General features: G+C 39.8%; 1 protein-coding gene across 4 annotated transcripts; it reads right to left on the bottom strand.

The window, feature by feature from the left end:
* Positions 1 to 49: 49 nt before the first annotated feature.
* LOC132157537 (amyloid beta precursor protein binding family B member 1-like) lies at positions 50 to 14,983 on the bottom strand. Of its 4 annotated transcripts, none has more exons than XM_059566908.1 (14): positions 14,846 to 14,983; positions 12,487 to 13,209; positions 10,038 to 10,228; positions 9,817 to 9,873; positions 9,661 to 9,737; positions 7,819 to 7,879; positions 7,593 to 7,742; positions 5,611 to 5,748; positions 3,105 to 3,215; positions 1,722 to 1,794; positions 1,420 to 1,500; positions 845 to 957; positions 572 to 748; positions 50 to 238 (listed from the first exon to the last, which is right to left on the bottom strand). In XM_059566908.1, exons 2-14 carry the CDS (start codon positions 13,049 to 13,051, stop codon positions 74 to 76), a joined length of 1,959 nt encoding a protein of 652 aa, XP_059422891.1. In that variant the 5' UTR covers positions 13,052 to 13,209; positions 14,846 to 14,983; the 3' UTR covers positions 50 to 73. The 4 variants fall into 4 exon arrangements, with proteins under 4 accessions (XP_059422891.1, XP_059422892.1, XP_059422893.1 ...); XM_059566909.1 differs by having other exon boundaries at positions 7,593 to 7,739; XM_059566910.1 differs by having other exon boundaries at positions 51 to 238; positions 3,105 to 3,219; positions 5,621 to 5,748.
* Positions 14,984 to 17,396: the final 2,413 nt, after the last annotated feature.

Raw genomic sequence — 17,396 nt, 5'->3', positions numbered from 1 at the left:
GGACCCTCTGACTTAGCCCCATGAAAACACACAAACACACACAGGGCAAACAGCAGAGGAGGAGCTTTTCTTTTTAGGGTGTCTGAGATCCAGATCTCTTGAAGCTCCCCAGCAGACTCTGAACCCCCTTCTTCACACTGGATCCCACCCTGCGGGCCACAGAGTCAGCAGGCGGCCCGGGCAGACAAGAGCTGCCACCGCTGGGGGGCCGAGCGTCCAAACACTTCTGATACCTCAGCTGGAAAAGATGGAATATATCATTGAAACTCAAAACTTCAACTTGGGATGTGAGACTTTGCTCTGTAACTCTGTATAACCTTATTTACACTGTTAAAACTGAACTGTAACTTCTGCACCAAACAAACTTCAAAGAAGTCTCCCCAAAAACCCCAGTCTACTGGCACACTACAGCAAAACACAGAAATTACTGCCTTAAAACCGTTTTTTGTTGGTGAAAATACTAGTGGCCTAAGACTTGTGCACAGTACTGTACATACATAAAACGTGAGCAACACTAACCATGAACTGCCCAATCTCTTCCACATGTGCAGTGAAGAGTTAATTCACTCACCATACAGGCGGCCTGTACGGCCTCACTTAGACTCGCAGCGTTTGGATCGCACCAGAACATGTGACATATGAAGTCTCCAGGTCCCTCTGCCATTATGAATGCAAATGTGTGCACATTCTTCCCAACTCCCATGAATGACAGGAAACGCACACGACATTCAGAAAGAACTTCCTCCGTCTGTGACAATGAGACAAGAAATATCAGTGTGGTTATCTCATCAGATTTCTATGATACAGCATTACGTATTATATAAGATCCTCAAGTACTGCAGACCTCAGAAGTCAGAATAGTGAGTGTAGCGGACGCCACGCTCACAGTCACAGGTGTCCAATCCTTGTCTTTGCTGTTAAGAGCAGTCTCCAATGCCACATTAATCACATCCATGCCTTCAAGAGACAGATACCGACACAACTCAACTTCGATTTAAACAAGAAAATAAATAGATGCTATTTTGAGTGCTTACAGGTTATTACAGAGCTACACAAAAACAGGGGAAATGCAGGTAAAGCTGTAAAGGTAAAGGTGTACTTTGTATGTAAGGGATAATGTTGGATGTACATTATCCCGCTTATTACATGGCTACTTGCCACACAAGTAAATAATTAGACACAAAATATTAATTTGAGTTGATATATTTGAATACAAAGCTCCGTGAAGACACCAGTTGCTAACAGTTCAAGCTGACTTCAGTTACCTGGATGAGCCTGCATTATTAGCTTTTACTGGTTGTTATTGCGGGATAACAGACCTCAGAATGTTGTGACTGACCAATCAGAGTCAAGTATTCCACAGAGCGTGTAATCAGTCATAGTATAAGAGTTAATAATAGCAGTTGATGAACTTCCTACCAGCTGGCTTGGTCACTGGCACACGACCCAAGTAGCGCACCTGGAAGCGCTGGCCCAGCTCATTCTTGGGAACTGGGAACTCTGAAGGAAGAAGGATCTGATTCAGTCATCATGCTATAATTTCATTACTATCCATTACAGTACCCACTTGAGAAGGAGGGAGAAATATCTGATGCTTACAAAAAATAAATAAAAGTGTAGTCAAACCCAACGCTTTCAACAGTGACATACTGTATAGCATTCAGATCTGCACTGCATCGGTCCACAAACAAAAGCTAAATTCAGCACATGTCATAAGTTACCCTGGAAAGGGAGGTCCCCAAGTCTTGAGGGATCCGTGTTCTGTCTGCTGGATGACTTCCTCTGGGACATAATCTAGGGAATTACACAGACAAAACAAAATATATAACAAAAAAAAAAACACATGGACATAATTGCATCGGCAGTTGAGTGTAAGGTGCTCACATTGCGGTCTGTATCTGTCTACCTGGTTGATCCAAACTGATCTAAAAGTGTGACACAGGATGCGCAGGAAGCTGTGCGTATACGTGCAGCTGAACCGCAGCTTGTGTAACGCAAATACAGACAAGTATCTTTTATTCATATCTTTCTAGAGAATTTAGTCAAGATGTGTGTGTGATTTTCTATTTTTGCCTCAGGAGTTGATCCCCGTATATACGCGTTTTGAGTCATTTTCTCCTGATAACCCCGAAAAGAACTTAAATTACACTTTCAGTTTTGATCGTACAGATAAGAGCAATACATCAATCGAATCTGTAAAGGGTCTACTTTTTTTGGATACAGACATAACAACAAAACTTTGTGCACTTATAAAATAAAGATAACAAACAAGGTGTGCTGTCTGCAGCCTTTGTCTGCGCCGATCTTCATTTACAAACACGTCATTAAAATGAACTGTAACGCCGTGAATACTCAATGAATGCTCTTTGCCATCAGTTCATTTGTCACCTCTTGGCCCGTGGGTGTCGAAGTGACAGGAGTAATTTGGAAAAATTAACCAGGCCGGGTGTGACCTCAAGGAGCTTAACCCATTTTAGCCTTACTTACTTACAAAAGTGTCTTGCTCAGGGACACATTGGTGTCTTACAGTGGATTCGAACCCGGGTCTCTCACACCAAAGACGTGTGTCTGCGCCAACTGCGCCAACACCACCCACTCAGATTAATGGCAGTAAACAGACTTTTTAAAAAAATGCTGAATAAAGTCGTAATTTTTGTTATTTTTGGACCAAAATGTATTTTTTATGCTTCAACAAATTCTAACTGACCCTCTGATGTAACTAGGGGTGCACCGATATATATCGACTGATGATTACCGGCTTTACTGACTAGATGCGCATTAATTATCAATTCAACTATTTGCTCCTGGAGACATCTTGAAATTCCAATATTGCAACAATATAGGGCCTTAAAAATGAAGATGCCAAAGGGGAATTTTGTTAAAACAGAATATCTAAAAGGGCATTAAGATATCTTTAATACTTTTTGAGTTACAGGCCTTTGAAGAAAAAAAACAAAGTGCACTTTGCCCATTTTTTAATGGTAACCACTATCACATAATGCAACAAAGACTGCTAAAGTCAACAGGTTTTACTAACAGACATACCAATCTGTGTATAAATAACAATGGTGCTGCCATTTTTCACTAAATAAAGATGTCCTCACCTTAGAGCAGATGTCATGGAGGCTTGTGGCAATGTTCTTTGCAGGCGTGTCACAGCGAAATACATGACACTTGAGCATGTGAGTCAACTTGTCTCGTGCCACATATGCAAAGTCCCTGTAGTAAGAGAGAAACAAACATGTGCATGTTGTCATATCACTTCAATTCATCCACACACCTATACATGCACAGAAATAAACATCTTGGATGTGTGTGTGAAACCTTGGTTCCTGAGCGCAAGGAACTGTAGCTAGATTATTACATTTACTGCAACCTTAAATTGTCCTAAACTCTATTTCTACCGTGTACCACTTGCATAAACACAGCATCCGTAGACAATATTATCCATAGGGGATGCCATAGTTGTTTCGCGGGTTATGTGACATCAGAAGTCGGAACTGGGAGTACATCGATCTAGTACGAGTTCACGGGTGGGAAGTCACGGGTTTGACTGCCGTTCTGGTGCACTTTCACGGGTAGACGGGTTACGGGTTGCCTGGAACGCAGCATAATTGTCAGTGAACTATGGCTCTGTGTAGTAAACGCCGCTCCATCTGAAACCAGGTGATTGAGATTTACTTCTAATCACGGAACCGGCTTTACTGACGAGATGTGCATGACAATCACATGCAATTAATTGCACAGCTCTATTGACTAGCAGCTATTTAAAACTTGCCAGACTGTTTTCTAACAGGTCTTGGACACTATAGTAGAAGAGTGGGTCGGCATAAGAAGAGATGCTCTCTCACTACCAGTGGCATCTTTGAATGCCTCTGTTCAACCATCTTAGAAATGGCCATAAAATCAGAGGCCACAGAATGACTGATGACAGAATCTCCTGATGAAGATCCTGGAAGAACGGTAGTGGCCTGTGGAGCAGATGTGCACAACGGTCATAAGAACGCACTCATTCAACTTGAACTGACCTCTGGATGGACGGACACATCATGGCATTCAATAGAGAATGCTTTGCCAGTTTAGGAACTTGAACGCAAAAGCGATCATATCCACTCTACTGAGTGAAGACCTCAACAAGAAAACTCCATATTCAGAAATATAATGCTTCATCCATTGTCAGATGATAGGTCTTCCTGAAGAGAAGTCGGTATATGATAGCACCAGCTCATCTTCACGAGGTGTCAGTGAAGCACTGCCTCAGTGGGTGGTGCTAGTACGATCAGCCAATAAACAGGCCTGATTCTTTACAGGCTTCAGACTATCATCACACCTGGGGTGTTAGCATCAGCTGCTGATGCAGTGCTGGAGTAAACCTAGGACACCGAACATCTTGTGTTTGTACCAATTCTTTTTGGGGAATTATTCCAAAAATGGCAAGTATCTGTTCGTGAATTTGGCATTAATTATATTTTTATAGTTTATATATTTAAATAATTATTGGTTTAAGTTTGTCAACTAGGGTTGTACAATTAATATACATTCAACTGAAATTACAATATTGCTTAGTGTGATTACCAAATGGCAAAATAAAGTAATTTAATTAAATACATAGTCTGATGCGCTCTGCACTGCTGGCAACATAGAGATAATTTTACATGTAAATCTAGCCGTGTAAATATTTCATAGCACTGCCACTATCCAACACTGTGGACAGCTCAGTATTTTAGCAGTACAGAGCAGCAACTTGGAAATGACCTGGAAGTGACTGCTGGTTAACATGCAGTCTGAATGGGCCATGATTCAGTCACTACTTCATACTGACAGTGTGATATGCACAGAGTAGTGAAGAAGCAGACAGATGTAAAGGGATGACAATACACAGGGTCCAAATACAACACAATGATGTCATGAATATGCTAATAAATACACAATGTGACCTATTGACATTTTGAATCTTTACACAGATCTTTTCCAGACAACAGTAGTTCATAGTCACCACAATGTTCAAGTTCCTAAAAAATGTAAGTACCAAATTAGTTCAAAAGACTTGAGTTTTCTGAAGCTCTCAAATCTCATTCAGTTTAGACACGCAGACACGCTGCACTAGTCATTAACTTCTGTTCCTCACATAAAGCCATCACATGCATTCAGAAGAAAGAGAAGAGACACATTTACATTGTTTGCAGAAGCTTAACAGCTGTGGTATCTATCTATGAACAGTCGTTGAATGTAAAAGAGCGACATAAACATTCCTCAGAAATTGTCCTTTTGTGTTAGACAGAAGAAAGTCTAATCAACATGAGGGTGTGAAAAATTATGAAATTTCATTTTTAGGTGCAATATGCGTGGTATTGTAATAAGTACACAAAAGCTGACAAATACACAAACAATACACAGCCACACACTACCTCTCCCTGGGGTCCAGGACGCAGCAGGACAGACAGAACAAAAACACAAAATCAGCTAAATCTTCAGACAGCATCACTGTTGCTATTAATAAATTCTATTTATTCTTAAACTTCATTTCCTGTAACATTGTGCATCTGTCAGTGTATAATCATAACTCATGTTCTAATCTCTTATTCCAAACCAACACTGAGGCAAGGAAAGGTTGACGAACCTGCCATCATCGCGTCCGACTCCCCACACACGGATGCTGATGATGGGCTGAGCGTGCAGCAGTGATCCACCCTGAGGCTCCATCAGGCTCAGAGTCTCGTTCTCCAGCACCAGAAGCATGTCCTTCCCCTACACAGCAACACAAGCAGGCATACTAAGTGCTAAAAGCCTAAACTAAACATCAAAATCAGTCCAATCATGAACGTGACTGCCACAAAATGTGATCTACTGTGGGACACGCTTTATTTTTGAGGGAGTTATTAAACTGCGAAAGATACTGCTATAGACTTTAGGGGTGGGAATCTATGGGTATCTCACCATTCGATTCGATTACGATTAACGATGCATCACAATGTTGTCATACAATCTATTAGGGGCACTTCATGATCCGATCCAAGTCCGATTCTGGGTCCAAAACGATTCTTGATCTACATTTTTGCCCCAATTAATTCTTCTGCTGTGCAAATACATCATTACAACTTAAACAAAATTGCAGTTATATGCTTTTTGTTTATAGTTGAATTCTCTGTATGTCAGTGCTGCCATCTTAAAAACAGGAGTGTGAATCTTCACTGATTCCACAATTTAATTACGATTATTATTATCAACTCAATGTCACGATGTGTCACATTCTCAGTTTTCAATATTACTGCATATGGCTACATTTTCATATACAATTCATATCGATTTAAAATTAACTTTATTTTTATTTCTTTTATAATAAGTGTTCTTTGAGTGTCAGAAAGTGTACAGACAATAGTTGAGGATTTTCCTCAGCATTATTGCCGTTTGATTATTACTGATGAGATCATAGAAAGTGGCCACTTTAACAGGTTGCATTCGCACTAATGCACAGATCTATTTTGATATCAGATGTTTTGTCCTGCTCTGAAAACATAACTGTGTGTACATCAATTTCATATAAAAGTATTTGAAAATGCAAGTGCATTTAACTGCAGCAGAAACAGAGCTTCAGGACAACAAACACAAAGCAGACGTGAAAGTCAGTCAGTGCGCGAGTCTGTATAGTAATATATGTCAGTAATATCCCGACCCAGGGTATCTGCAGATTTCACTTTGTTGAATTTGCCTTGTTGCTCTTGTATGTTAGAAAGTTTATTGTGTAACCAACATGACCTAGATTGAATTCATAATGCAGGATTAGCTGTGTGTGTGTGTGTGTGTGTGTGTGTGTGTGTGTGTGTGTGTGTGTGTGTGTGTGTACTTAGGGTAGGATAAATGCAGAGAACTAATTCTGAGTATGGGTCACCATACTTCACTTTTTCACGTTCTCTTTCATGGTGACACATCTAGCAAGAGCCGTTAAAAGCTTGGGAATGCTTCACAATGCACTCACAATGATTCTGTGTGCAGCGCTCACATTTTGTGATTCTTGTTTTTCCATCCCAAAATTGAAGACCTCTTAAAATGATAATTAAGATGTGTTCAGGTTTATTCTCGCACCTAGAACAATATTTGCATCCACAACAGTGATCAGTAAGTGTTGTAGCTCTTAATGCATCATGTGGCCTTCTGTTGGAAAGAGACAAACATGCAGAAGATGCTGGAAAACCACAGAATGAGCAGGACCTGGGGGATTTTCTGAAGAACAGCATTAGATGGAATTACATTGCTGTTTATTTTGCTAAAGATAATTATTTTATTTATCTTGTGTCTTAGAAAATAAATCAATGTTAATTCTGTTTTTAACGGTGTTCTTAAAATGTTTCCAAATTTGTTTGGTGAAAACTAAAATAATTAAAATATACATTTTGTTCAAGTATCAGCTGACGAGCCTTATCATAAAAGTAGCAATGCAATTAAAACCTTAACGATACACATCCTTGGCCATAACGCTGCCAATGAAGCAATAGATCTGACATTTGAAGAGCTTTCAGAAACCAGCTGCCAAACACAGCCAACGTGTCTTTCATTCATTCAGATTCTAGTGATTTCCACACATACGCACAAACCTCGCCCCAGATGCCAGCGGTGTCATCTAGATTGTGCTTCTGGTAGGACAGCTGTCGGATACAGTTATTAACAGCAACACTACTCCTTCCAGGAGCCATCTCCTCTTCTGAGATCTCCACCCAGCCCAGAGAACGCACCGCGAAGCACTGCTAAACACACAGGAGCAAACACTGAGCAAACAAGCATCCTGATGTAGTGTATGTGCTCAGTCACCTGTGTGCTTACCTTCGCCCCCTCATTACTGCTGAAATAAGTCTGTTCCTCTTCCTCCTCAGGCTGAGAAAAACTGCACACAACAGGAAGAGGACACAGAGAACGATCAACGCTCCTTCAGCTCAAACAATGAAGACCAAGATCATGGGCTGGATTACTCAGAACTTAAGTTAAAAGAAACTTAAGTGGCTTTAAATAAAAAGCGTCTGCCCCATTCATTAATGTGATAATATGTAAATGTACAGTCGTGGCCAAAGGTTTTGAGAATTACATAAATATTAGTTTTCAAAAAGTTTGCTGCTAAACTGCTTTTAGATCTTTGTTTCAGTTGTTTCTGTGATGTACTGAAATATAATTACAAGCACTTCATACGTTTCAAAGGCTTTTATCGACAATTACATGACATTTATGCAAAGAGTCAGTATTTGCAGTGTTGGCCCTTCTTTTTCAGGACCTCTGCAATTCGACTGGGCATGCTCTCAATCAACTTCTGGGCCAAATCCTGACTGATAGCAACCCATTCTTTCATAATCACTTCTTGGAGTTGGTCAGAATTAGTGGGTTTTTGTTTGTCCACCCGCCTCTTGAGGATTGACCACAAGTTCTCAATGGGATTAAGATCTGAGGAGTTTCCAGGCCATGGACCCAAAATTTCAACATTCTGGTCCGTGAGCCACTTAGTTATCACTTTTGCCTTATGGCACGGTGCTCCATCGTGCTGGAAAATGCATTGTTCTTCACCAAACTGTTGTTGGATTGTTGGAAGAAGTTGCTGTTGGAGGGTGTTTTGGTACCATTCTCTATTCATGGCTGTGTTTTTGGACAGAATTGTGAGTGAGCCCACTCCCTTGGATGAGAAGCAACCCCACACATGAATGGTGTCAGGATGCTTTACTGTTGGCATGAAACAGGACTGATGGTAGCACTCACCTTTTCTTCTCCGGACAAGCCTTTTTCCAGATGCTCCAAACAATCAGAAAGGGGCTTCATCGGAGAATATGACTTTGCCCCAGTCCTCAGCAGTCCATTCACTATACTTTCTGCAGAAGATCAATCTGTCCCTGATGTTTTTTTGGAGAGAAGTGTCTTCTTTGCTGCCCTTCTTGACACCAGGCCATCTTCCAGAAGTCTTGGCCTCACTGTGCGTGCAGATGCGCTCACACCTGCCTGCTGCCATTCCTGAGCAAGCTCTGCACTGGTGGCACTCCGATCCCGCAGCTCAATCCTCTTTAGGTTGACGATCCTGGCGCTTGCTGGACTTTCTTGGACGCCCTGAAGCCTTCTTTACAAGAATTGAACCTCTTTCCTTGAAGATCTTGATGATCCTATAAATTGTTGATTTAGGTGCAATCTTAGTAGCCACAATATCCTTGCCTGTGAAGCCATTTTTATGCAACGCAATGATGGCTCTAGCGTTTCTTTGCAGGTCACCGTGGTTAACAATGGAAGAACAATGATTTCAAGCATCACCCTCCTTTTAACATGTCAAGTCTGCCATTCTAACCCAATCAGCCTGACATAATGATCTCCAGCCTTGTGCTGGTCAACATTCTCACCTGAGTTAACAAGACGATTACTGAAATGATCTCAGCAGGTCCTTTAATGACAGCAATGAAATGCAGTGGAAAGGTTTTTTTGGGATTAAGTTCATTTTCATGGCAAAGAAGGACTATGCAATTCATCTGATCACTCTTCATAACATTCTGGAGTATATGCAAATTGCTATTATAAAAACTTAAGCAGCAACTTTTCCAATTTCCAATATTTCTGTAATTCTCAAAACATTTGGCCACGACTGTACATAATACTGTGTAACACTCAGCTTCAGGAGTCTGTGTTTAACTGATCTTATACCTGAGATTGATGGAAGCGTAGCGTAGAGTCGCTCCCTCAAACTCCTTCAGACTTTCATCAGAAGCCACATCCTCCTTCTTAAAAATCAATAAAAAGAGCATTACATGGACTTACAGGAACAGAATGAGATTGTCTGTGACTCCATTATGAACCTACCTGCCAGTGCTCTTCCTCAGTGAATGTGTTTGGGTGAGAAACACCACTCCATGTCATCTAAAAACAAATGTGTTCATGTTTAAAGACATCAGCACTCACATGGGTACAATGACACTGATGTTGGCAACCTGAGATCTATAATGTTCTACTGATGGTCTATTATGAACAGCACACAGGTGTGTCTGGGCTGAAGTGTTTCTGGGATGTTTAGGTGTGTGCACCTGAGGCTGGTCAGCAGGTGTGAGCGCAGGTGAGGTGCTGGCTGCTCTCTCCTCTAGGGGTCCAGGTGGCTCCCACTGCGTGGTCCCTGTGGGGATGTGCCAGTAGTAGGTGCCTGATGTGTCCTGCACTCTCATCCAACCAGCGGGCAGATCCGTGTCTGTTTCAAAAGCGCTGCTATCCCAGTAGGACTCTACAGACAACAATGAAAGCGGTTCTCTTTAGGACTGTTTACATCTGACCACAGGTGTTCAGCTCACCTGGCAGTAATACGTGTCGCAAATAGGCATTTGACTATCAGAGGATATTACCTTTTATTTAACAGGAAAAACGGCACAATATTCAGGAGGTCAGTTACACAACATCCTTCTTAAAGGTCCCATGACATGGATTATTTTCTTTTCTTTAAATGCTTTTTAATGTTTCCTTAGGTGTACTTATATTGTTAGTATGATTTTTACATTTAAAATTTAGAAATAAAAAGCATTTTTTATATCCTGATATTAGCCCTCTGGCTTGAATGCTCTGTTTGAAGGGGCGTGTCTGCTGTGAGACTCCGAGTAAACCACAACTGTTGTGATTGGCTGACATCTTTGCATTCGAAATGCGTATTACATGTGGACCCCTCTCAAATATATATATATATATATATACTACAGCTGTCGAGATCAACGAATCGTGGATTTGTTGATTATATAATTATTTTTTCGATCTTTTCCCATCACATGAAAGGCTGCAGTGATGAGCATTGAGTAGACAGAGTCTGTTTATCGCGTGAATGCAGCGATCTCGTCATTATTGCAACACGTTTTCTCTCACAAAATGCTTTCACCACAACTAACAGCAAACACATGAATACAGTAAGAGCTTTGTTGTGCAGCATAACAGCGTCATTCATTGTAACGGCAGGTTGGGCAAGTGTGCAGATAATATATACTCGCGATGTGTGACAGCTCCGGAAAAAAGGGAGCGTTCTTTGATCGCTCTCTGTAGTTAAATCACAATTTAAATAACACATTTGTTTCATGCTACTAAGAGAAACAACGTGAAGTTGATCGTTTAGTCACTGGCTTGATTCACTGATGCATAAACAGTATTAAACGATTTAGAAAGAAAGTCTGTGTGAACTTGAATAATTAGCTACACATCAGAAATCACTGATCACAGATCAGGTATTAATGAACACTGTTACTCACTGTTTGTGCCGGTGCTGTCGAATCCATATCATAAAAGTCTGTTTGTAACGCCTGTGCTGATATTGCGACTGAATTATATGTAAATATTTGGGCGGGCAAAGCAGAGAAAGGGGAGGTAACATTTCTCTTTACAACGTCACAAAGAGGAGATTCCAGATCAGCCGTTTGAGCTTCCATCTTCTCAAAGGCAGAGAAAGATAGTAAAATCTCGATTTACACCGATTAAAATTTTTTGAAACTTGGGGACCACATACATGCTAGGGGAACTCATATTAATGTTAAAAAACCTCAGAAAGTGAAATTTTCATGTCATAGGACCTTTAATAATGGGAAGGTATCGGTCTAGCTGGCTTTCGGATCCAAGACGATTATCAGACTAACCAAACTGAAAAATCTATTTTTAGTAGTAAAAAGCCCCTTTGTATTAATGGTATAGTTGATCTGAACTCATGTAATATACCCCTGAACCGCACCGCTCGGTGGAAACGAGACATGAGAGAACATAATGACATATTGTGTTCCCTTCAATATACAGTACAGACCAAAAGTTTGGACACACCTTCTCATTCAAAGAGTTTTCTTTATTCTCATGACTATGAAAACTGTAGAGTCACACTGAAGGCATCAAAACTGAATTAATTAACACGTGTGGAATTATATATGGAATTATATACATAACAAAAAAGTGTGAAACAACTGAAAATATGTCATATTGTAGGTTCTTCAGAGTAGCCACCTTTTGCTTTGATTACTGCTTTGCACACTCTTGGCATTCTCATGATGAGCTTCAAGAGGTAGTCACCTGAAATGGTCTTCCAACAGTCTTGAAGGAGTTCCCCGAGAGATGCTTAGCACTTGTTGGCCCTTTTGCCTTCTGTCTGCGGTCCAGCTCACCCCTAAACCATCTGGATTGGGTTCAGGTCCGGTGACTGTGGAGGCCAGGTCATCTGGCACAGCACCCCATCACTCTCCTTCTTGCTCAAATAGCCCTTGATGCCTTCAGTGTGACTCTACAATTTTCATAGTCATGAAAATAAAGAAAACTCTTTGAATGAGATGGCGTATCCAAACTCTTGGTCTGTACTGTATACCCTCACTTTTTTTTCTAGGTCTCAAAAAGAGTCTTGAATATGGAGTAAGTGATTTCTGGTGACATCTGAAATCCCCCAAACACACACGCCCCTACCCCAAAAGCATCTCGCCCCATTCTGTTAGCTCCACCCCACCGGAGCTGTTTTCTCCCGCTCACTCTCACCTGGCTCTCCGTCCGGGGTGCTGCTTGCAGTGCTTCCCTGAGACAGAGACATGCAGCTGGACTCCTCGTCGCTGGGAACGCCCTGCTTACTGAACAACAGACAAGCATTTCTGCTGCCAGCTTCACCTCCCATCTTCTGAATCTTCTGGTCTCCGCTGGGATTTAAATGTTCCTCTTCCTCTCTCTCTTCTTCCTGGTCTCTGGTCTGCTCTTGGTTTTCTTGATTCTTCTCCATCAGAGTGTTAGAAGAGTAAATCAGAAGAGGTTCATCGTCTGCCCAGCTGTGCTCAGAGCGGAGCGCTTTCAGGGTCTTGTTCTTCTCTTCATGGCTCCGCTCCGAGTTCTGGTTTGGGTTTCTGTCAGTAGATTCATTCTCGTTTTCAACCAGGTTGAGATTCTGGTCTTGCTGTTGCTCTGCTAACTTGCATATTTGATTCTGACCTTCCTTCATCCACTTGGCGTTGGTCTCGGAGCCTGGAAGACTGTGCTCATTCTCCTGATTTCTGCTCCACTCATCTTCCTGGTGGCGGAGGGACACGTCATCGTCTTCTTCTATTCCTCCCATGATGCCTTCGAGGAGCTGAATGGAGGAGGTTCTTTAGAGAGGAAGGATTTGACCCACGAGTATCTGTCAGGCCCAACTTTCTTTCATGTGATAAGCAGAGGTCAAGGGTCAGTGAAGGTGGGATGTAGCTCTGAAGGGCTCTTCTACACAACACAGAGCTGTAACAGACATGCACATTGAGAAGTCACTGTAACGGCATTAAAACATGAACATTTTACACACAAACATATAAACTCACTGTGATAAACACAATAATCCTGGCCATTAAGATTGGGGTTAATCAGCGTACATTTCAACATTATTATTCCCATCTTAGGAAGCACCAGTCTGACACCTGGATCGTTACACCATAAATAGATATTACTCAAGTCTACTGTGCTTCAGTCAACACAATTGGCCTTTCGGCTAGGTTTAAAGGGAACGAGCACTTTAACAAGCCAATAATGCAATAAATATGAGTGCAATAATTCCAAATGAATGCCCAAAAGATCAAACGAAACCTGACTGCAGCACCTGGGACGAGTACATTCATTTCTACTTCTTGCTTTTATTTTCAAATGATAATTATCACATTATCAACAAATAATCACATTTTGTCAGAGTTTTGCCATTTTTGTATATGACATAATAAAAGTCACAAAGTGCCTTGAAAACAAACTAACATTTTTGACTGAATCACACATAATTACTGAAGTTATCACTCAGCTCTGTATAATACCACAGAAGAATGTTCATTTTCTATATAAAACTTAGATTCTGCCTGTTTCTGTTGTTAATAAAAGTCAATTTTGTAAGCTTCCCAACTCAAGCTCAGTGCTTTACTGTTGTTAAATGTGCATTACCGAGAAATAAACGTCTACTATTATTAGTAACTCACTCACTTATTAGTGCAAAACAATAGTACTTTTAAGATTAAATGATCTTTGTAAAACCCCACACTACCAGATCTGCTCCTGAACTCCCTACAGTCCTGGACAACAGTTTTGATCATAACTTTCTATTAAATCAGAAAATATAAAATAAATAAATAAATAAACAAATCAAAATTAACGCAAAAACACCATACATTAAAAGGTATCTTACTCTGTAGAGGTTAATTAGGAAAGGAAAAGATTTCATTCACCATCAATGGCAAGATAACGTCATGATAAATATTGATAGCGTATGATACAGAAAAAAGGTTATATACATATACATGATATGTATCTTCTGACTTAACTGATTTACGGTATATTTGATTAAATATTTTAATTTAAGTATTTTAATAAGTCAAACAGGCTTTATTCATGATTCATAAATAATAATAATAATAATAATAATAACACTACTAATAATAACAAATGTAATTTATCTATTTTTGAATTTAACATTGTAATGTTATTGTAATGCCTAATTAAATAATTTACTAAATGTATTTTTTTCGAACAGTGACTTAACACAATTTTATTTGTTACTTTATTGAGGATTGATTTAAAACATGTTTAAAGCTAATACATTTAATGCATTTTAAAGCTGATCTATGATGAATTTGATCAAATAGTGATATAATAAATCAAACAGGCCTAATTCGTAACCCCTGATTATTATTATTATCATTATTGCTAAATATAATTATTACTGATCACTGGGATTAAAAGATTAAAGCAGGGCTTTATAAACAGTAGATGTCTGTCTGTCCGTTGATCTGTTTATCTGTCGTTCACTCAATCACATTCACACATTCATCGCGACGTACACGCCATAAACTCCGCGATACACAGCCCACTCATTCTGCATAATAAAACATTGACTCACCATTAATAAAATCCTCTCATGAATAGCGATCTGCGTCGATATTTTGGAAACCCTCAGAAAACCTCTACAACATCACCATTACACCGCTAACATTGCTACAGCTAGCCCACGCAACGTGCTACGTCACAGTGACGTCGGGTTTTGCATATCAACATACATAACAAGAGAATTACAACGTTGCATATAAATACCATCAGTACACATGATTACAAGAAAAATAAAACAAAGGATAATAACCAAGAGAGATAACCACAAATAATGAACGTTACAGTTTACTTGTCTTTTTCAAATAATATTAGAAGTCCTGACAGCTTTTTTCACATTTATATAACATTGCAGTATTGTTTAAATTCGTTGATTAAAAAAAAAATTGGCTTACCGTCGACCACTTAATTAACTTCATTACAAGTAACCAGTAAATGAATAATATGCTCTAACCTTTTCTATCCCATAATCATTAACATATATCATTATATCAGACCCACCCAGTTTAACAGCTGTATAAATTTTTCTTGTAATGAAATCCTCAACAAATCCAAAAAATATTTTTATAAATGCAATGAAAAAAATGAAAATTTTTAATTACAACAAAATTCACAAGAATAATCAATATTCCATGTAAAACGTTCCAATACATGTTTCACTGGATAAATTGTTAGCATTATTTTATACAGAACTTACTTTACTTTTTATATTGTTAATTACTTGTTATTATCAAGAATTAACCATTCTCCGTGCCATACTGCATGGTAAGAAGCATCTGACGTTGTCCATGGTTCAGCACATTCCTCGACACGTCTGTGTGTGGTGCTCTTGATGCCTTGACCCCAGCCTCAGTCCATTCCTTGTGCAGTTCACTCAAATTCTTATACTGATTTTGCTTGACAATCCTCATAAGGCTGCGGTTCTCTCAGTGGGTTGTGCATCTTTTTCTTCCACACTTTTCCTTCCACTCAACTTTCTGTTAACATGCTTGGATACAGCACTCTGTGAACAGCCAGCTTCTTTGGCAATGAATGTGTGTGTCTTACCCTCCTTGGGTGTCAATGATTGTCTTCTGGACAACTCTCAGATCAGCAGTCTTCCTCATGATTGTGTAGCCTAGTGAATCAAACTGAGAGACCATTTTGAAGGCTCAGGAAACCTTTGCAGGTGTTTGAGTTGATTAGCTGATTGGCATGTCACTATATTCTAATATGTTGACATAGTAGCTGTGTCCCAAAGTTGAGTGTGCAACAGGCCTCTGAAGTGCACGAAAGGCCATCCGAAGTGCGATGAGATGCTCTGCCTTTGCAGGATTGCCTAATTCCACCACCGGGTGTTTCTGATTAGCGCTCTGTAGCATAGCAACGGTGCGAGAGCAGAGCTGATGAGAGGACAATCCTGCCAGGACAGGTGGAGCAAGAACTGCTCAATTTTATTTATTTTTTTTATGTCATAATGGAGGAGACTGTGATGTTCCTCAGGCTTAGCCAAGACCGAGGCCAGGTAAATTACACTGGTTTGCTGTGTCCTTTGTCGGATTACAACTTTAAATGCAGGTACTGGCTTGGAGCTTACAAGAATAATGTAATGATACATATGAAAAATTACAAAATACACACACAGCAGTTAAAATGCTGACTGATATCTTACAAAGGGGTGATTTATTTAGTTTATTGTATTGACCATGTTGATCATATGTAGACAGTTTTGCAACCCGGATTTTTTAGGCAGTTAACAATAAAAATAAAACTGAATAAAAAATAGAGCATAGTACAGCTCAATGTTCAGTGGCAGCTGTGACAGCTGAACAGTGCTCTGTTTGACCGGTCCCAGTCCTGCAGATGCAGTCTTTCATATAGTTAGCAATAATTTACTAATATTCTGACAATAAATGTTGTTACTTTCTGTGACGAGTGGGGCGGGGCCGAGAGCCATTGGAACGGAGTGAGGAACTCATTCATTCAAGTTTATTTGTATACCGCTTTTTACAATACAAATCGTTACAAAGCAACTTTACAGAAAATTATGTTTCTACAATATTTAGTAGTAGCTAGTAGTTTGTGCACGTTTGACAGGATTTTAGAAAAATAAAAAATAATAATAATAATACAAGACGTAGTCAGCTAGACGATGAACTATCAATATTATTAATTAATAGTAATTATATGATGCAGTCACACATGTAGCAATAATTGTTAGTTCTGTTTGTTGATTCAAGGTCAGCATCATCTGGGGTCCTCTGAGGGTCAGCATCATCTCTTCTCAGGTGTTCTGGATCCAGACTGGAGCTTGTGTAAATCCTAGTTACCACGGGATGTAAATCCCGTGGCAAAACATAGAAACAAAATAGAGACATCATTAGCATAGCTGCTGATCCAACAAAGTAAAATTAGTTTAACCCAAGCTAAAGAATAAAAATGCAGATGCAACTACACTCACAATTTAAGAGATACATTATTCGAATGCTTGGCGAAAGAGATGTGTTTTTAATCTAGATTTAAACAGAGAGAGTGTGTCTGAACCCCGAACATTATAAGGAAGGCTATTCCAGAGTTTGGGAACCAAA

This window comes from Carassius carassius, chromosome 14 (genome assembly GCF_963082965.1).
Source record: "Carassius carassius chromosome 14, fCarCar2.1, whole genome shotgun sequence".
Taxonomy (NCBI): domain Eukaryota; kingdom Metazoa; phylum Chordata; class Actinopteri; order Cypriniformes; family Cyprinidae; genus Carassius; species Carassius carassius.
The sequence above is the reverse complement of the archived record's forward strand: the minus strand, read 5'-3'. Positions and strand labels throughout refer to the sequence as shown.

Bases quoted from the DNA above. Each gene is read 5' to 3' on its own strand.
- LOC132157537 (XM_059566908.1), bottom strand. From the start codon at position 13,051: ATGGGAGGAATAGAAGAAGACGATGACGTGTCCCTCCGCCACCAGGAA. The intron at 9,874-10,037 runs GTGCACACACCT...ATTTGTTTTTAG, and splicing joins CACCTGCTGACCAGCCTCAG to ATGACATGGAGTGGTGTTTC. The intron at 9,738-9,816 runs GTAGGTTCATAA...TTGATTTTTAAG, and splicing joins CTGAGGAAGAGCACTGGCAG to AAGGAGGATGTGGCTTCTGA.